The 21,529-nt window shown below is 39.5% G+C and overlaps 1 protein-coding gene across 2 annotated transcripts in view; it reads right to left on the bottom strand.

Moving 5' to 3' along the window:
• SIK2 (salt-inducible kinase 2) overlaps positions 1–21,529 on the bottom strand; it is a 126,611-nt gene that overhangs the window by 25,462 nt on the left and 79,620 nt on the right. For both annotated transcript variants that reach the window (XM_011926716.1, XM_011926718.1), the window contains exons 4-6: positions 14,482–14,643; positions 743–867; positions 179–302 (exon numbers count right to left, since the gene is read on the bottom strand). In XM_011926716.1, coding sequence (XP_011782106.1) covers positions 179–302; positions 743–867; positions 14,482–14,643 — 411 coding nt within the window. The remainder of the gene's footprint in view (positions 1–178; positions 303–742; positions 868–14,481; positions 14,644–21,529) is intronic.

Raw genomic sequence — 21,529 nt, 5'->3', positions numbered from 1 at the left:
AGGCTGGAACCTGTCTCACCTACATAAAGGAGTTTGCTTCTTTCTATAGCTTTTAACCTATAGCTCAGTCACTTTATTTGGCACCCAAACTCTTGGAAAAAAAGCAGCTTTTACCTAGGCCTTTCACTTGGAGCACTAACACTGTAAAACACCGTAAGTAAGATGAAAAGCTTGTTACCTTCTGACATGAAATACGGAATCCGGAATCTTCCTTCCAGAACCCTCTGCCTCAAAATTGGAAGAGTCGGTCCATCAAAGGGCAGAGCTCCACAGACAAGGACGTAAAGAACAACTCCCATACTCTAGGGAAGAAAACAATGCAGAGACTTTTCTACCAAGAACGTCAAACGCTCTTTGTTTTCCTGAACATCCCCAGGGCTCTTGAAATCATATGGACTGAAAAATTCCTGTCTGAATTTATTATTTTCTCAGAGTTTGAAAAAATCCAAAACCCTGACTACTACAATAAGTATCTTATAATAAATACCAAAGAATTTGAATCTGATCATTTTGATTACTACTTAACTTTAAATTACTGCTGATATTAGGATGACAACACCTATCCTTAGAAAGTCTTTCCGAGGGATCCATTTCAAGATGCTCTGAGTAAGTATAGTCCAATGGATGGGGAAAATATGAAATACTGCTTATATGTTAAGTACCAGGAGCTTCTAAGATGGGCCAGAGCACCAAGTATTATCATTATAGATGCATTTAACAACACAGCAAAGCAAAGCAGTACCCAGATGTCCAGCTGTGGTCCTTCATACTGCTGCCCTTCAAAGACTTCTGGGGCTGCATAAGGGGGGCTGCCACACCATGTTGCCAGCAGTTCGCCACTTTTAAAGAAATTTCCAAAACCGAAATCTATTGGGATGGAAATAAATGTTACTTTCATCTATGCTCTCAAACTATACTGCATTTCTCTGTAATAAATTTTATAATATGCTGTCTTAACAATATCACTACTATTTACTGTGAGGACTGGGATGGAATCTTATCTTGTGATGTTTCCCTGGCATTAGCACAATGACTAGCAAATAGTAAGTACTCAATACATGTTGCTGAATGTATGTGTAAATGAATCAAGTTTTCTTCCCAAAGAGAGTGAGAGATTGGTAAAAGACTTTATATCATGTGAAAGAAAATCAGCCTTAAAGTGGACAACCCAACTAGTATTTGATAATCTTAGAATTTCAATTACCCGATGACTGCTAAAGAGCTCTTTATCTTAAATGGTCTATAAGGCAAGAAACAAATGAGTAAATCTCTAAGATATTCACCTGAACATAACCGACTGTCTGGCTGCCATTACCCCAGATACATAACCCTTGAAGGCAACTGAGTGCAGCGTTTCCTAAGTGACAACCCTGTAAGTGTTGGTCCACATATCCTGTTTTAGCAGATACCCATCTGAAGAGCTCATTAACATCTGATGGCCGTATAGCCCAGCCACAAGCCACCTATCACCATCACTTATTTATTAATTTATGGATCGTAGTGACATTATAGTTCAAAACAGTTAATGGCCTTCTTCTTATGATCTTAGCCATATGAATCTATAGTTTTGATACACAGAATGCACTCTAGAAACACTACTCAGATGCCTTCAATATGCATTAAAAAATTTAGTAAGTATTGTTATAAATGCAAGTTTATATCCTTTTGCTAAGCCTTTATAGTCTCATGTTCTTACCGAAGAAACAAATTCCTATTATTTTGTTAAGTTATACTCATGCTGTCTTATGTTGCTACATACTCCTAACTGAAGAACCTGTCTGTGACAGGACTTGGCTCTCCACCCAGTAGGAGCGCAACATTGCATGCACAGTGAGCTTTAAGAGATGGCTCAAGAAAGACTGGATCGAGTCTCCACTGCCAGACAGACTGACTGGCTTTGTGACTTTGGATCAGTCTTTGTGAGCCTTAGTTTCCCCATCTGTAAAGTTAAAATGATAAATATACCTAGTCAGTAGGTTGCTGTAAAGGCCCAGTGTTAAAATCAGCTCACTCCATTCGTACCTTGAGACCATACATACTTGTGCACCTTAGGCAAAGCATTCTCTTAGCTTGCTAACATAAAAACTGGTGGCAAGCAGTAGTAACAGTAATAACAGTAATGATCCCCATCATTACAGCTTCGTGGAAGAGTACAATCTATGAAGTTATGAGAACTAGAGCTAATTTCCAGTTTTATCACTTTCAAGCTTCAAGTCCTCTAGGAAAGTTATTTTTTCCACATCTATAAATGTAGGGATAATCCACCTACCCAGATAGGATGCTGCGAGGATTAAATGAGATTAAGAATGTAAAATGCCAGAGTATACTAGACGTGAAAGGTCAGCTCTCCTCCTCCTGTGAAACCATTACCACCAACTGTTGCCTTTCAGAGAAAAAGGTCCCCAAAAAGTAGACAGGAGTGGTAGAAAAAGTTAGAGGGAGCTTAAAGGTTTAAGAGAGAAAAGAGGGTACATCTGGGGAAAGAGCTTCAGATACAGTCTAAACCTAGTGAACAACACTGTGGTCTGCCTTTGGTATCCAGGAGTGTGAGGCAAAGGGGATGCCAGGGAGAAGTTCTCTCTTTACAAAGTAACCTCAGCTCAGCTTCACAGTCCACTTCGAAAACGACTGTCAGAAAGGCCTTATCTTCACAATACCACCTCTATGACTAACCACCCCTAGAACATCGGATCCCATATGGATACATACAGATATATATATATTTCTAATTCTCTAGAAAAACTACACTCTCAGATGAGTCAAGGACTAGATGTTCCCATGAGTCAGAAACTAGATGTTCTCATGAGTCAAGGACTAGATGTTAAATGAGTCAAGGACTATGTTCAAATGTTAATTTCACTCACAGGATAAAGCAGCACAAGAAACTCTCGGATGTGTGTTCAGAGATCCTGAAATACGTACAATAATTGCTGTACTTTAAACCATAATCACAGGATGAGTTTTAGTGCCTGTAAATTGAGGATACTCTCCAAATAGCACGGGTAAGGTTTTTTTGTTTTTTTTTTTTTGAGACAGGGTCTTGCTCTGTTGCCCAGGCTGGAGTGCAGTGGCACAATCTCAGCTTACTGCAGTCCTCGCACTTCAACCTCCTGAGTAGCACAGGTGTGCTCCACCATACCTGGCTAATTTTTGTAAAATTTTTTGTAGAGACAGCGATTCGGCATGTTTCCCAGGCTGGTCTTCAAATCCTGGGCTGAAGCAATCCACCCGCCGTGGCCTCCCAAAGTGCTGGGATTACAGGTGTGAGTCACCACCTGGCCCACTGGTAAGTTTTAATGTCTCCAGGAGCCCTTATAGAGTCACATCATTCTGAAATTTCCCAGACCTGGTGAAATAAACTCAAAGGAGTGAACGGGACAGAGGCCTGTAAAGAAGGTGGCCTGGCCTCTTTATTGCCTTAGGCTCTCATGGTACACTTCACAGGCAAGAGAACAAGAGCTAGGAATGCTTCTCTGGACCCGTGGTAGCCCAGTTTCAACCTCTACTTTACAAATCTAGCACAAAGAAAGCTTCCTGTTCACTTACAAGAGGAGTGGTACTAAGTAATTATTTCTATTTTCTGCAGGTAATATGAATATAGAAACTTGGGTCTATAGGAATATTAAAAGAAACACTGAAAGACAGGCTCACTAAGCTGTAACAATATTACATGTGCTGAGGTCTTCTATAACCTTGTCAAAGCACTTCAAATGTTATATTTATATTTTTTTTTTGAGACGGAGTCTCGCTCTGTCGCCCAGGCTGGAGTGCAGTGGCCGGATCTCAGCTCACTGCAAGCTCCGCCTCCCCTCAGCCTCCCGAGTAGCTGGGACTACAGGCGCCCACCACCACGCCCGGCTAATTTTTTGTATTTTTAGTAGAGACGGGGTTTCACCGTGTTAGCCAGGATGGTCTCGATCTCCTGACCTCGTGATCCGCCTGCCTTGGCCTCCCAAAGTGCTGGGATTACAGGCTTGAGCCACCGCGCCCGGCCTATTTATATATGTTTTTGAGACTGGTCTTGCTCTGTTGCCCAGGCTGGAGGGCAGAGGTGTGAATCACAGCTCACTGTAGCCTTCATCTCCCAGGCTCAAGTGATCTTTTTGCCTCAGCCTTCCAAGGAGCTGGGACGATAGACTCACACCACCATGCCTGGCTAATTTTTTTAAAATTATTATTATTTTTTTTTGGGTAGAGACAAGGTCTCACTATGTTGTGGAGGCTGGTCTTAAACTCCTTGGCCCAAGTAATCCTCCTGCCTCAGCCCCCAAAGTGCTGGGACTACAGGTGTGAGCCACTGCCCTCTGCCAAACACTGTATTTGTAATCATCTGAAGAATGGGTTAAGGAAGACTTTGGTGTTAGGCAGATTGGGGATCAAATCTTGGGTTTTCCATTAGCTATGTAATCTTGGACAAATTACTTAACTTCTTGGAGCCTTGGTTTCCTCATCTGAAAAATAGGGACAATACTTACATTTCTTAAAGTAGTTGTATTAATAGAAATAGATATTATATTGCAATTGAAACACAGTAGGTAGCCAGTAAACAGAAGCTATCGTTGCTATTATTATTTATTATTTTACTTATCTGTCTATCCCATCAGACTAAGTTCCTCGGGAGCAGAGAATGGGGGACAATAGTCTGTACTCCCAGCATATCATCTGCAGACAAGAGCTGTTCGATAAAGGTTTGCTATATGAATATGTTGTTCCTACCTCTTTTAAAAGTGCTCTACTATGTGACAGGAGCTGACTTAAGCTCTCTGAAGATAACTTCTTCTTAGTTCTATGAAGTATCCTTATTTTAGGAGAAAGTGAGGATATAAAGTTAAGTATTTTGCCAAAGGTTATACAGCTAGCTACTAAGCTGCACCAGTGGAATAGAAACCAAGTTTAACTACTTCGAGGCTTCATTGTTAACCACTACCTTCATGTCTTTCACTGGCACGTCAAAAATAGTTATTTTTGAAGAAGTTAATAATTGTCAGGGTTAAGAAGTGGCAGCAAAAGGCACTTAAAAATAAGAGCCTTTTAATTTCTTCACAGGAATCTGGATAACTTGCTTCACCCAGTCTGCAGCTTTCTGCCTAAATGCATAAGGTGCATTGTGAAGTGGGGGGTGAGTAGGGGGGGATGAAATATGAAAATGCAGGATTTATTTCTTACTGCCATTTATTCAAATGAAATGGACTGTATTCATGTTTCATCATACTAACCAATTTCATTCATTCCTTCATTAAACATCGGCATTCCATACACATGTTAACCACTGTGCAAACACAGAAGTCTTGCAACAACACAAAATAATAAGACTCCACATCATCATCTGACTTTTGGAAAGCATTATGAAAACAATCACTTGGGCATTCGTCTCTCTCTCTACCAGATTCAGAGCTAGCCTAGCTCTGCTAGAAAGCAAACATCTTTCCTGTTTAATATCTTCTCTAATTCTGATATGCAAGTTAATACCTAAAACTATGGCTATGTTCCTCAGACATTCTGCTTGCTATTATAAACAAAACATTTATGCCATGCCATGTGGCTTCATTTTGACTTTTTTAAACTCTTAATTTTGAAATACTTTTAGATTTACAGAAGAGTTGCAACAGTAAATTCAGAATTCCCCATACCCTTCACCCAGCTTCCTCTAATGTTAACATTTTACATACCTACAGTATAATCACCAAAACTAAGCTTCAATTATCAAAACATTGATTCACTACTATTAATTAAACTACAGACTTAACATTTCATGAGTTTAGTCACGTGTTCCTTTTCAGTTCAGGAATTCCACATTGCATTTAGCCTCCTGACTCCTTAGTCTTCTCCAATTTGTACTCATATTCTCTCACCTGGGTTCTACATGGTCTGAAATATTTATAGAAGAGGATTCGGGGTAGAGTCTTTTTGTTTGTTTGTTTTTGTTTTGAGACGGAGTCTCGCTCTGTCGCCCAGGCTGGAGTGCAGTGGCCGGATCTCAGCTCACTGCAAGCTCCGCCTCCCGGGTTTACGCAGTAGCTGGGACTACAGGCGCCCGCCACCTCGCCCGGCTAGTTTTTTGTATTTTTTAGTAGAGATGGGGTTTCACCGTGTTAGCCAGGATGGTCTCGATCTCCTGACCTCGTGATCCGCCCATCTCAGCCTCCCAAAGTGCTGGGATTACAGGCTTGAGCCACCGCACCCGGCCCGGGGTAGAGTCTTTAATTACAGATCAGTTATTGACTCTCATGAAAATCAACTAGGCCTCAAAAGCTGAGTCCTCTATCTCTTACTTAACCAGCAACAGCAGACCAAGGATATATCTGAACATAGCCCTAGAGCTGCTATTATTGCTTTCTGCTCTATATTTTGAAAGTTGACTGCCTGACCTATATCGTCCTAAAAAAACCAGTATTACTATCATCACTAAATTGTATAAATTATATAAATTATCAGTGCCCAAAATTATCATTAGCAAAGGCATGATGTTTTAGGAAGAGGGTCTTGCATAGAGTAAATAAGCTGATTCTGATGATTATTGTCTAATGGGAACCAAGTATAAAATGGAGAATTCTGTTTGTTGGAATGAAGTAATGAAATAAATCAAATACTAACATGCATATAAATCACCTGGGGAAATTGCTAAAGTGCAGACTCTGACTCAGTACATTTAGGGATGGGCCTCAGATTCTGCATTTGTAACAAGCTCTGAAGTGATGCTCATGCTGCTGGTCTCCAGACCACTCTTTGACTAGCCAGAAAACAGAATGAAACAGAGGCGGTGAAAAATATACAGACGATTTAAACAGTTTGTCAATGTTTACTGTTGCAAAAGATTACATTTGCTAAATACTTTTAGGATTTTTATTTAAATAGGAGATGTAAGAAAATTGTTAGGTTAAACTAAGTCATTTGTTTTTAAAAAAGGAAAAAAACAAACAAAACATTGAAAACCAATCTTCAGGCTAAGGAAAAGTAAATGATTTCTAGGAATCAACACCACTGAGGCAATTTTGAATCTCCAGCAGTGTGTTATAATGTCTAATTTATAATTTAAAAAATCCTCCTACAGAGCAGCAGATGGCTTTAGGGTTAAATTTATCCTTGTTTCTAAAATTACCAGTAGAATTCAGCTAGCCAGGCTTGATGAAGAGTTACACATCCTTTGTAATTATAATAGGAGTGAAGAAGACAATTATGAGGAAATGAAAGCTGACAAATGAAAGGTGGAGAGTGATAGAGATGAAGCTGACCCATTGCACAAACTGAATGTGGATCAGCCAACACTGACGTCAATGCATACTTTGTTGCCCACCAGCAAGAAAAGGTCAGTTGCACAGTTCATTTCCAAACATCAGTCACTCTCCCATCTGACAGGAGGGAAGGGAACAATCATCACAGTTGAGATGAAATGTGATCCTGCTGACCAATGTAAGACATCTATTTGTCCAGTCAGAGAGTTCAATGAGCTAAGAAGCAAATAAATAATCTTCCTTAGCTTAAATGAAGTAAGGGGAAGGGAAATGAAGAGGGAAAAAAAATCAAACCAAACTGAACCCTTTGAGCCATCTTCCATATTCCCAGCTTACTATGGAATGCTAAGTAGGACTTAAGGATACAAAGTTTCATTGTGCTTTTTGATGTAAAGCTCTTTTTACTTTTTACATAAGGCTAGTGGCAGGAGGAGAACAAATGGAAGACTTGCAATAAATATTTTTCCAATAAAAATAAAATACTTAAAATTTAAAAAAATATATTTTTCCTATCTTTGCCTCTCCTACCCTTTTTCAGTTCTAGGGGACAAATCTGAAATCATATATACAGAAACCTTGACTCAAGGTCATCTAGTAAGTAGGAAGGTTGTTAGAAGCAATGATGAGCCAATGCCTCAAATCAGAAAGGAAGCATTCCTCTTGGGCTAAAGACAAGAGACTCGTGATGCACAGGTCAGATTAATCAGGCTAATTACACAATACTAATTACATTTAAGGTCTCTCTCAGCAAAAAATTAAGCTGCATCAACCAGAGACAATTGAGAATATGTGAAAAACCTTCCTTGGTCCTAAAAGGTTTGTATTAATAAGGCTTTAAAGTCTTAGTTAATTAAAAAAACATGCTGAGAGGTTATATGGCTATTAAAATTTTAAGGCTTTGTTTTCACATGGAATCAATTATACATTGAATACAAATAATAGCTACCTTGTATTGAGTGTTTACATGGTGCCAGGAGCTTTATCTAACAATTTATTTAACAGTTAACTAGCACTACGTGCCGGGCACCGTTCTAAGTACCCTACAAACATTAACTCAAGTAATAATCACTATGAGATATGAACTTTCATCATTCTCCCTTTACAGATAAGGAAACTGAGAAGAGAGAAGTCAGGAAAGGTGGTCAAGGTCACAAAGCTAGTAAGTGGCAGAGGCGGGATTCAAACCCAGGTATCCTCACTTTATAGCCCATACTCTGACCTATTACCCTACATCGCCTCCCTGTCTCCAATATTATCACCAATCTCTATAATCTGTTCCTGAAAAACAGATTTGTATTTAATAGATATGGAAACCCAGGCCTAGAGAGTGTAAATCATCAGCCCAAGGTCATAGGTACTAAGTGGCACAGCCAGAATCTGTAGCAGCACTGTTACTCAACTCAGTACTCTCCATGAAGCCCTGTTTAACGTGATTAATTCATAGATTTTTATCCTTATTTAAGTATTTATTATAAACATTTTAGATTGGGAAAGTTAGAGAATAAAACTAAATATAGATTGGGAAAGTTAGAGAATAAAACTAAATATAGATTGGGAAAGTTAGAGAATAAAACTAAATATTCTTCATCTATTTATTCTCAACTTAATGCCTAAATAGCCAGAGCCAAGATAGCTAGGTGGAAATAGTACTGCAATTACTAAAACTACTGAAAGCCAATATCGCTTTGCATTCAGCCTCTTACTGTGAATGTCCTCACACTCACTTTTTACAAAAGTTGGAGGTCTCATGGTTGAAGTAATGAGTACACACTGGTGTGGGTGAATCCATGGCTCATTAGTGTCTCAAGTTTTGTTTTATTTTTTTGTTTGAGACGGAGTCTTGCTCTGTCACCAGGCTGGAGTGCAGTGGTGCGACCTCGGTACACTGAAACCTCTGACTCCCTGGTTCAAGCAATTCTCCTGCCTCAGCCTCCCGAGTAGCTGGGATTACAGGCATGTGCCACCATGCCCAGCTAATTTTTGTAGTTTTAGTAGAGATGGGGTTTCCCCATGTTGGCCAGGATGGTCTCAAACTCCTGACCTCGTGATCCATCATCCACCTTGGCCTCCCAAAGTTCTGGGATTACAGGAGTGAGCCACTGTGCCTGGCCTGTCTCAAGTTTCTACTCACGGGGAGAACATTACCTGGAAACTGATCTCAAAGCCATGTTTCTGTTATTTATTAAAATGAACTATGTTTGATACTTCTATTCCATTTTGTTTTATAAACACAAAAATATTTTAATTTAAACCTAGTTTTGGCTTGTGCTTCTCCTCAATTTCAATATAAAGGATAGCTAAAACAGTTCATTTATTCAGCTTATTTTGCAATTAAAAAGGTTTTCATAAGCCAAAAAAAACAAAAACAAAAACAAAAACAAAAAACAGAAAAAAGTATAATTTGAGGGAATAACTTTGTAACGGTTCTTGTAATTTCTTCCCATGGAGCCCTATTTTTCCCATGTGTTAGATTCCATTACGATTTAAGAGTCCTCAGAGACAAGAAGATGATTCTTAAAGAAAATTAGGGCCATCAAGAAGTTATAAAATCTACAGATAAAAATAAATATCCTGGAGAAATTATTTAAAGACACTGGAATCCATCTAAACATTTTATGGCATGTGGAATGATCTGGCCCATGCCTACCTCTCCTGGCTCTTTTCCTATCATTCTCACTGGCTAACACCTGCAGTTTCCTTACCACTCCAATTTGCTCTGGCCTCTCAGCCTTTGCATGTGCGGATCCACCTGCTTGAGGAAGCTACCCCAGCCTCAATCTCTATCTCTCTCTTTTCTTCTCTCTTTTTTTTTTTGAGACTGACTCTCGCTCTGTTGCCTAGGCTGGAGTGCAGTGCAGTGGTGGGATCTCAGCTCACTGCAATTCAGCCTCCCAAGTTCAAGCAATTCTCCAGCCTCAGCCTCCTGAGTAGCTGGGACTACAGGCGCATGCTGCCACACCTGGCTAATTTTTTGTATTTTAGTAGAGACGGGGTTTCATCATGTTGCCCAGGCTGGTCTTGAACTCCTGAGCTCCGGCAATCTGCCCACCTCGGCCTCCCTAAGTGCTAGGATTACAGGCATGAGCCACCGCTCATGCCTCTCCCTCTTTCTCTGTCTCCCCCATCCCAATCCCACCACAAATACCTTCTTGTTAATCAAGTGTTAGCTAATAATTTTCCTGATTCTTCCAGACAGAGTTAGTCTTTCTCCTAGCCTCATGGCCCTGAAAACAATGATCTTTTTGTGTTATATTAACTTAAAGGTCTGGTTCTTATTTGATTAACTCCTTGAGGTAAGAGCAGAGTTAAGCTTTTTGTCACTGCTGCTGTTTTTGTCTTGAAATGTATGAACCTCCAGGACTTAGTCCAAGAACAGAACAGAAGCTTAATAAACATTTACTAAAATTTTTGAGGACAGTGGAGACGACAGAGAATTAAGTGTGGGCAAGAAAATTTGAGTGCTTGGATATACTGCACACATGTGTGTGTATGTGTGTCTGCTTGTAAGGAATGGAAGCAGGGACACTAAATATACAATCATAGAAAGATGGACCCCAAAATTCAATTACTGAGTACCCCTTCAGGAAGCAGTGACAGAATGCTTGGAAATGACAACATGGTGTAGTGGGAGAAGGACAGATACTGTGGTCAGAGAGACCTAGGTTTGAATTCCAGGTCTACTACTTATTATCTGTGTCACCTTGGCCAATTGTTTAATCTCTTTGCATCTCAGCTTTCTCATCTAGTAACTGGCAATAGTTAAGTGGCTCCCAAGGTTGCTGTGAAGATGAAGTAAGAATCTAGCTGAATACCTGAAAACAGTGAGGGCTCAATTAAATGTGAGTCATCACACTGTCTTCACCAGAGAGAACAACTTCACCAATCTGAATTTTTACCTGACTTCCATAAAATTGGAAGGACTTGAAGATTAGATACTAAAAAATGAAAATAAAAACCAAAAAGACAAAACAAAAACCTAAGATATCACACAATGACAGCACACTGATTTGACCCACCTATATTTTATGCCAGAATTATAATAGACATACTATAGCCAGGCAAAACTTGGTTATAACATCAAAGCAATATTCTGTGTTTTTTGTTTGCAAGTTTCTTTGGTGTCTTACTGTGACATTTTCTTTTGAGATGTTAGTGACAGCACCTTGTAATTCTTACAGCACATGATTTACATACCTATAACCTTTCTCTGCCTAAAAAAACTCTTAGAACACATGCACACTTATGTTTCTTGTAGTACTATTTACAATAGCAAAGACTTAGAACCAACCCAAATGCCTGTCAATGGACTGGATAAAGCAAATGTGGCACATATACACCATGGAATACTATGCAGCCATAAGAAAGTCTTTTCAGGGACATGGATGAAGCTGGAAACCATCATCCTCAGCAAACTAATGGAACAGAAAACCAAACACCACATGTTCTCATTCATAAGTGAGGGCTGAACAATGAGAACACATGTACACAGGGAGGGGAACATCACACACAGGGGCCTGTTGGGGGTTGAGGGGAGGCGGGGAGGGAGGGGAGGGAGAGCCTTAGGATAAATACTTAATACATGCAGGGCTTAAAACCTAGATGACAGGTTGATAGGTGCAGCAAATCACCATGGCATATGTATACCTATGTAACAAATCTGCACGTTCAGCACACGCATCCCAGAACTTAAAGTAAAAAAAAAAAAAAGGTTCCCCTGGAAAAACAAAACAAAACAAAAAACTCCTAGAACTCCTTTGAGCTATTGTTTTGGCAAATATTTTGTTTTGATAATAAGGGAATGTAAAGGTGAAGCAGGAGTTTCCCCCTTCTTTCTACAGAGCAAAAGACTTAAAAAAAAAAAAAAAAAAGAAAGACTTTCTCTGAAAAAGACAATTTTAGGGCAGCCGGTGCTTTCAAGGAGCATTAACCAAAATATCCCAGTGAAGTTCATTACAGAAGGTTGGCAAACAAGAGTGAAATAAATGACACCAAATGGAAGGTCCAAAAGCAGAGGAAGGGGAAAAAACAAATGGAAGTGAACACACATAAACTATGAAAGCATTCTAATTTTGTGCATCATATTTTCACAACAAAAATGACAAATCGATACAAATCTTTATATACACACACACACACACATACACACACACAAATGAATATAACAAATTAACTTAAAAACACTTTGTCTTATTCAGGTAATCCCATTAGAAAAAAAATCACAGACTATAGAATGGAAAATCCATTACATATCCTGTAACATATGCAATATTGACATTTAAAATGAGTAAAAATTATTTGCCTTCTCCTAATTGCCTAAGACAAAAACTAATGGGAAACGGCATAGAAACAAATCAGTTCGATGTACAAACATGAGGGTTTTACCTTATATTTTATATCATAATACAGCAAACCGAGGAAGCTACTTTGTCCCTAAACTTACTGACTTCAATGAGTATCCAACCTAACAGGTCAATTAATAATTTCTTGGTCAGCCCCTGTCATCTGGATGTTTCCCTGCTCTTCTTTAACAATCTTAGGACAAAACACCACCATGTGCACTTTGCTAAGCTTTTAACCCGTGCTTTCTCTTCTTCAAAACCCAAGTCAAACAAAATCTCCCTTACATACCTTCAACCTCTACTGCTGCTACTGTAGTTCAGACTCATGTTTTCTTGAATGGACTATTGCACTAGATTCCTTATTAGTCTTCCTGTCTTCCACCTCACCCACATCTCTTAGCTATCTTTTTTTTGAGACGGAGTCTCACTCTGTCGCCCAGGCTGGAGTGCAGTGGCGCAATTTCGGCTTACTGCAAGCTCTGGCTCCCGGGTTCATGCCATTCTCCTGCCTCAGCCTCCTGCGTAGCTGGGACTACAGGCACCCACCACCATACCTGGCTAATTTTTTTGTATTTTTAGTAGAGACGGGGTTTCACTGTACTAGCCAGGATGGTCTTGATCTCCCTTGTGATCCACCCGCTGCGGCCTCCCAAACTGCTGGGATTACAGGCGTGAGCCACCACGCCCGGCCATCTCCCACCTATCTTAGCTCTGCTGCCAGAAACATATTTCTGACATGCAAATCTAATCATGTTATCCCAATTCCACTTTACCCCATCCATGCCCTATAATTTTCAGTAGGCTAGATTCCCCATTACCTACAGAATAAACTCTGAAATTTCTGACATGGCATTCAAGATGTTTCATATTCTGGTCTTTACCTATCTGCTCCCCCTGTATCAATCCCGCATGCCTGCAGATTTTACATGTTACCAATTTTGAATTTACAGTTCCCCACCATTCCAATCTCTGTCTGCCTGCCTGCAACATTCTGCTTCTGTTTATCTTCCTGACAAGCTTCTCTAACTTCTCTCTCAAGTCTAAGTTCAAATAATTCCTTCTCTGTGAAGCTTCCTTGACTCTACAGGTAGCCTGCTGTTCCCTCACCTATACTCCTACAGCAGTTTGTATATACTTTTAAAATTGCAACTATCATACTGTATTTTTTCAGTTTTATTAAAGTGTAATTGACAAAAATTGTATATATTCAAGGTATACAACATGTTATTTTGATATATGGATATGTTGTGAAATGATTTCCACATATCATATTGTACTTAACATAGCACAGTACCTGATACATATTTATTGAGTGAATGAGAGTTTTGACTATGTAAATATAGAAACTGAGAATATAAAAGAAAACATTTGACAACTGTGAAAAGGCAAAGAGAAAAACAGGCAAACTAATCTCTACCCAACTTAGTTTTCATGTTATAAATCAAACCCCTGTCGTATCAGAGCAAGGCAAGGTGTTTTTCTGTCTCAAGTATTTCTCATTCTACTTCCACCACTTCCTTTGCCTTTTCTCTGCTTCTGGCTATAGCCATCAGTCATAATTAGAGAGCAGGCCAGAGTACCAGCAACCAGCATTGCTCCTCCATCCCTGTCCTCTCTCTAATCACTCTGACATTCAGACAAATGTGCCTCTTCCAGTAGAGCCCCCCCTGCCAACGGAATCTGGACACATCAGACGCCAGATGTAGCTCTGACCTGTGTATATTAATAATGAACTCATTCCCTTACTTTTAATTACACACAGAACTAAGGAAATGAATAAAACGGACTTTGAAAAAGCTTGATGTCATCAGGTAGAAATGCTGCTGAATCTGCGCCTGCAGGTCTGTTTCCACACACTGAGTGCAGTGGCTCACATCGGATCATGTTAGAGCCAGTTGTGTTCCAGTTACCTGCTATTTTGATATTCATGTTGTTATCCAGCAGGAGATTTTCAGCTTTGAGGTCACGGTGCACAATCTTCCGACCATGACAATAATCAACAGCAGATAGGATTTGCCAGAATTTTCGCCTGGCTTCAGACTCATTTAACCGGCCATGATTAGCAAGATAGTCTGTAAATGAAAAGAGGATTAAGAATTAGTCACCAAAATAAAATAACTCCACTATTAGTAGTCAAGAAATTTTTTTCCTCACAACATTTTTTTTTTTTTTTTTTTTGGCCAGGTGCAGTGGCTCACGCCTGTAATCCCAGCACTTTGGGTGGCCGAGGTGGGCAGATCACAAGGTCAGGAGATCAAGACCGTGCTGGCTAACACGGTAATACAAAAAATTAGCCCGGCGTGGTGGCAGGTGCCTGTAGTCCCAGCTGCGTAGGAGGCTGAGGCAGGAGAATGGCGTGAACCAGGAGGCGGAGCTTGCAATGAGCTGAGATCGCGCCACTGCACTCCAGCCTGGGTGAAAGAACGAGACTCTGTCTCAAAAAACAAACAAACAAAAAAGTTTTTTTTTTTTTAAAAAAAAAACAATAATTAGTGATAAAGTGTTTTCCAAGTTTCTTGTCTTTGAAGAAGTATTTCTTTTTCTTTTTTTTTTTGAGATGGAGTCTTGCTCTGTTTCCCAGGCTGGAGTGCAGTGGCGCGATCTCAGCTCACTGCAACCTCCTCCTCCCAGGTTCAAACGATTCTTCTGCCTCAGCCTCCTGAGTAGCTGGGATTACAGGCACCTGCCACCATGCCCAGGTAATTTTTGTATTTTTAGTATAGATGGGGTTTCACCATGTTGGCCAGGCTGGTCTCGAACTCCCGACCTCATGATCCTCCTGCTTCAGCCTCCCAAAGTGCTGGGACTACAGGTATAAGCCACGGTGCCCGGCCCGGAGAAGTATTTCTAATCATATTTCACTGGAGTCCAAACAAATAGTGACAGCCCAAGACCAGTCAGCAGCAAGCAGCATAATATTCACAGATTCACAGTACAATTCAACATGATTTTTTTAAGGTCTAGGTACTCTATTTGTTGAAAAGCTTATTATTTCACACTTTAAAAAAATAAAAGTTACGTAAAACAGAGGAAATATATGAAGTATCTGACATCTCGTCACACAGAAGACATCTTTTCTGAAACACTGTTTTCATGCAATTATTATACAAACCACCTGTAACATGAGATATGGTGATACCTGGAAGTAGCTTAAATAATTCACGCCCAGTGCTGTTGGAAGGAATTCTCATATACCCAAGAACATGCAGACTTGTGCTCTAACCCAACAATGTCATGACAACCATATTCTCTAAACTATAAGACAAATACATTTTGCAAGATACACTATCTTTATGCAATGTTATAATCTTCATTAAAGCAGCTTACCTGAAAATTAATTCTACGTAACTATGTACATCAATTCAATAAAACTAAACATTACCACTCATTAACATTTCACCCAAAGATCTGAAAGTCCTCTGAAATTATCTTTTGATCAACACAAATCTTGAAAGACTTTTAAATTTAACATAATTGTCCTAACTAGGGAACTGTATTAGTGACTCAGTATTCCCAGTCACCTGCACATATTTTCTGCTCTAGTGTTTACTAGCTTACAGGTTTTTAAATTCCCTGACTTTGGCTCATGTCCTTCTCAATATTTACTATATATTTTTTTCTTTAGTTTTTCGAGACAGAGTCTTGTCTGTCACCTAGGCTGGAGTGCAGTGGTGCAATCTTGGCTCACTGCAACCTCTGTTCCCCAGGTTGACGCAATTCTCATGCCTCAGTCTCCCAAGTACCTGGGACTACAGGTCCATGCCACCATGCCTGGCTAATTTTTATATTTGTAGTAGAGACGGGGTTTCACCACGTTGCTCAGGCTGGTTTTGAACTCCTGACCTCGGGTGATCTGCCCACCTTGGCCTCCCAAAGTGCTGAGATTATAGATGTGAGCCACCATGCCTGGCCTACTTGCTATAAAATTTACTAACATTTACACAATACTTTATACTTTACAAAGCATGTTCATATCAGTGTCTCATTTCATCTTTCTAAAATCTTCTATGATAACTATTACTCAATTTCCATTTTATAGATGAGAAAGCTGACAATCAGAGGGATTAAGTAATCTAGCTGAATTTGTACAACTGGTGACTGAACAGTCAATCTGGGGCTGTAATATTTGACTTAATTTTTTATTATATTAAGCATCTTTACTAGACTCCTATTGAAATCCTAACCATCCTTTTATTTATTATTTTTTAGTTAGGGTCTCATTCTGTTATTGCCCAGGGTGGAGTATGGTGTGCAATTATAGCTCACCTCAACCTCAACCTCCTGGGCTCAATCAATCCTTCTACCTCAGCCTCCCGAGTAGCTGGGACTACAGATGCATGCACATCTGGCTAATTATTAATGTTTTATTTTTTGTAGAGATGGGGTCTCACTCTGTTGTTCAGGCTGGTCTCAAACTCCTGGACTCAAGCAATCCTCCTGCCTTGGCCTCCCAAAGTGCTGGGATTATAGGTGTGAGCCATCACACCAGACCCTAACCATCCTTTCGAAACTCTAAATGACACCTTGCCCTTAAATAGTCCCTTATCACTTCAAACAGAAATAACCTGTTCTGTCAACACCTTGGCATTTATCATACACTGGCTCACACTGTATGTAATAATCCGCATATGTATAATAAATATCCTAAAGTACACACACGTGTACACACACAGCCCTAACTTTTAAAAGAGGGGTCCTTAACCCCTGGGTCACGGACCAGCACTGGTCCATGGCCCGTTAGGAACCCGGCCCCCTGCCATAGGAATGCGAACCCTATTGTGAACTGCACATGTGAGGGATCTAGGTTGCGCCCTCCTTTTGAGAATCTAACGCCTGATGATCTGAGGTAGAACAGTTTCATCCCCAAATCATCCTCCCCATCCTGGGTCTGTGGAAAAATTGTCCTCCACTTATTTGGTCCCTGGTGTCATTTAAAAGGTTGGGGACTACTGCTTTAACACATAGTGTTTTGAAGTATTAAAGACAATGTCATTTAAGCCTCCTGAAGACAGGAACCGTATTATTCTCTTTTGTACTCTGCAATGCTTTAGCACTAAGCACAAAGCATCCTATGTATAATTCTGAGTACTTAGCTGATTAGCCATATTCTAATTACAGGCTTTAAATTTAAGTGGACATTTTATCTATTCTTTTTTATGGGTTAGCATCAGAAACTGAGATGGTCAGCTCATTACATCTTCCCCTTGCCTTTGCAGAACCTGCATAGTAGCTATCCATAATTCTAAAGGAGATCACTTAAGAACAAGTATGCATAATTTTTAGTCAAAATGTCCAAACTGCCAACAGAAAAAGATTATGTTTAAGAACTGGCAAGTAGACAACGTGCCTTCTCTGCATAAGAGCAAACCAGAGGCTCACTTCTACACTGGATGAGCTGGGAAGTCCCTTATAAATATGGACCTTTGGGCAAATATAACCTATGGAAGGGAATGCAATATGCTTTCTGTAAGAAATAACTTTTGAGTAGTTAATAATATCTTTCCTAAGATTCCACACAAAATGCTATTTAAGCTGTACCTCTAAATGAGACCATTTTTTTTCATGGACAAATGATTGACTTGTACAGATAGACAACTTTTTTTTTTTCCTGATGAAAATGCTGAGTCAATGGAGGTTAGTGGGAAAGATTTTTGAGATTTTGGCAACACAGAGAAATCTGACAGATTTAATGTGAACAAGTGCAAGTTTACATATATAGAAAGACACCCCAAACTACTGATTACAATATGAGTCCCCGGAAGCACAATTAAATCTATAGTTATTGTTTTTTGAAGCTATCAGTCCAAACTGGGAGAACCACAGGCAAGGGGAAAGAAAAACTTTGAAACGTGGTATCAGGAAGGGCAGTGTCTGAAAAACAAAGGCATGGTATATCTGAACCTAAAGTCACCATGTAAAGCCAGAATCATCACACATCAGTAAATGTATAATACACAGTGTGAGAAAAATGATCTAAATTCCAGAGACACACTATTTAGAGAAGTGGCACTTTCACTCTTCAGGTAAAAATCTCGGCAGGCATTCCAGGGTATCTATTATATTCCCCATGCTTTATCATCTCTGCAGTATACGTATCCCTGAAAACTGTAACATGTGCTGAGAAATCACTAATAGAAGTAAGTAAGCCAGAAACCTGTGGCTGCAAATAAAATTTGTTTAGGCATATATCACCCCCTTCGAGGAACATAATCCAAGCTCAAGTTAATGCACACGGTCTTGAAGTTAACATACAAAAAGCACACTCATGTTTTACATTAAAAACCTAATTTATGGCCTGGTACGGTGGCTCACACCTGTAATCCCAGGACTTTGGGAGGCCGAAGTGGGCAGATCACCTGAGGTCAGGAGTTCGAAACCAGCCTGGCCAACATGGCAAAACTCTGTCTCTACTAAATACACAAAAATTAGTCAGGCATGGTGGCAGGCAATTATAATCCCAGCTACTCGGGAGGCTGAGGCAGGAGAATCACTTGAATCCAAGAGGTTGCAGTGAGCTGAGATTGAGCCACTACATTCCAACCTGGGCAACAGATCAAGACTCTGTCTCAAAAAAATAAAAAAATAATAAAAATAAAAAATAAAAACCTTATGATTATAGAACTTATGAATTTAATAGCAACTGTCTATACTAATTGTTTATGTGTGTATTCTTGAGAGCTTGTTTGGAGGTTCTGGCAGGGCAGTGCAGCTACTAACATACCCTTGACCAAAGACCGGTCCTCCTCTGTTGGGGATGCTTGTCCTCTTTGACCAAGCCTGCAGCTTTGGGAGGGACGCACGTGGAGGGGTGAGGCAGGAAGGGGAACACCAGTCTAGCCAGCCAGATCAGCTGAATCAATGCTGGCGATCAATGGGGTGACAGATGTTACAGCCACATTGCTCTCATGTCTGCTAATGTGTGTATTTTTGATGAATATAATACAGTTTTTAGAAAATTCTTGTTCCCTATGTTTATGTTGGTTCTGATTGTTAAGTGAAATGTAATTTTATGTTTGTTAACTTTAACAACGAAAACTTTTAAGGTAATATTTTGTATAACCCCTCCAGTTTTGCTTTTCTGGTCATTATTTTTTATTGCCATTTTACAAAAATCATGGTCTGCAATGGACTGGCTAATTTAAACTCAATACTGACAGTTTGATAGTTTGAGAAATACTAGCACAGGCAAGGTAAACAGGCAATTACAATACAGTGTGATGAAGGTTAGCATAGGTGGAAATGTTCTAATAAATACATTATGTTACAGATATCTTTTAAAATTTTCTATTATGAAAGTTTTGTACATATATAAAATTATATTAAATAGTATAATAAATCAACCAAATTTGAGTTATCAACAGTTTGTCATACTTGCTTCATTTATCCGTTTTTTCCTCATGTAACATAAAGCAAATTTTGATATCAATTTGTTTCACCCTAAATACTTTTCTATGTATCTCTTAAAAAATGACATTTTCTTACATAAGTGCAATATCATTATCAAACCTAACATAATTAACAATTCCTTATTATCTTCTACTACCCAGTCTGAATTCAAATCTCCATAGTGGGCTTGTTTGAATCAGGATACAAACCAAGATGAACATTTTATATTTGTTTATTTTGTTTCTGGAGCCCTTTTACACTGCAACAGGGCTACTCTCACCCTCCCCTTTTCCTATGCCACTGATTTGAAGAAAATGGGTTGGTCATCCTACATTCTGGATTTGTCCTCTGCTTCTTCACATTATTGTTTAACTTATTATTCCGTCTCCTGTAGTTTCTATAAAGGACTGAACAGATTCAGGCTTAATATCTTTTGGGAGTGGCAAGAATACATCACAGGTGCATCTACTAGGAGGAATATAACATCTGGTTCTTCTTTTAGGAGTGCTAAGATTGGTCAGTAAGTACTGTGAGTGAGAGCCTGATCCTTCAAATAAAGATTCTTATCAGTCTTTCTCCTAATATTATGGTTCTCAAACTCCAGTGATTGTCAGAACCCTCAGAGGGCTTGTTAACACACAGCTTACTGGGACTTACCCTTAGGGTTTCTGACATAGCTGGTTTTGGAAAGAGCCTGAGATTTCGTATTTTTTAAAGAAGTATCCAAGTGATGTTTAAGATGCAGGAACAGAGGCCAGACTTTAAGAACCACAGCATTAACAGTTTTAGTATTCATTAGTGGCTGTTATATGAATCAATGATTTCATTAGGGGTTGCAAAATTGTGATTTTTTAATTGATTCCTGCCACATTTATTAGGTGAAATTCTTCTGTAGAGAAGTATTTTTTCTTGTCAATTAGAGTTATTATTCTGAAAAACAACTTCAATAGGTTGGAAGAATGAATGCTTAATTCTTCCTCTTTAAGTACCAATTTTCAAAGTAAGGAGTTGGCACGCTAGCCACTTCCAATGATGACCATTAAGATGTATGTGTTTATTTCCCAGCTTTCTTTTCTCTTTCTTTCATGATTCAAGCACCATAATAAATAACTACAAAGGAGTCTGAGACCAGCCTAGGCAACACAATGAAATGTTATTGCTAAAAAATATAAACTATCACCTTCATGTGGCTAACCTTGATCTGCTTTATTCACAGCTGAATGATGTTGGTTCTTTTTCACACTCTTCTCATTTAGTGCCTGTCTCGGGGTGCCTTTCATCACTCAGGTCAAGAGATACCTTAACACTCTGGCCTTGGGCCTTCTGCTCACAGACCCTACTGAAAGTCTAATAAAAATGATACATACACACACATGCACATATACAATTTAGTATATAATTTCTTTTCTTTTTTTTTTTTTTTTTTTTTAGACAGAGTCTTGCTCTGTCACCCAGGCTGGGGTGCAGTGGTGCGATCTCGGCTCACTGCAAGCTCTGCCTCCCAGGTTCACGCCATTCTCCTGCCTCAGCCTCCGGAGTAGCTGGAACTACAAGCACCCGCCGCCACACCCA

This window comes from Colobus angolensis, unplaced genomic scaffold, assembly GCF_000951035.1.
Source record: "Colobus angolensis palliatus isolate OR3802 unplaced genomic scaffold, Cang.pa_1.0 Scaffold7, whole genome shotgun sequence".
NCBI classification, from domain to species: domain Eukaryota; kingdom Metazoa; phylum Chordata; class Mammalia; order Primates; family Cercopithecidae; genus Colobus; species Colobus angolensis.
The sequence above is the reverse complement of the archived record's forward strand: the minus strand, read 5'-3'. Positions and strand labels throughout refer to the sequence as shown.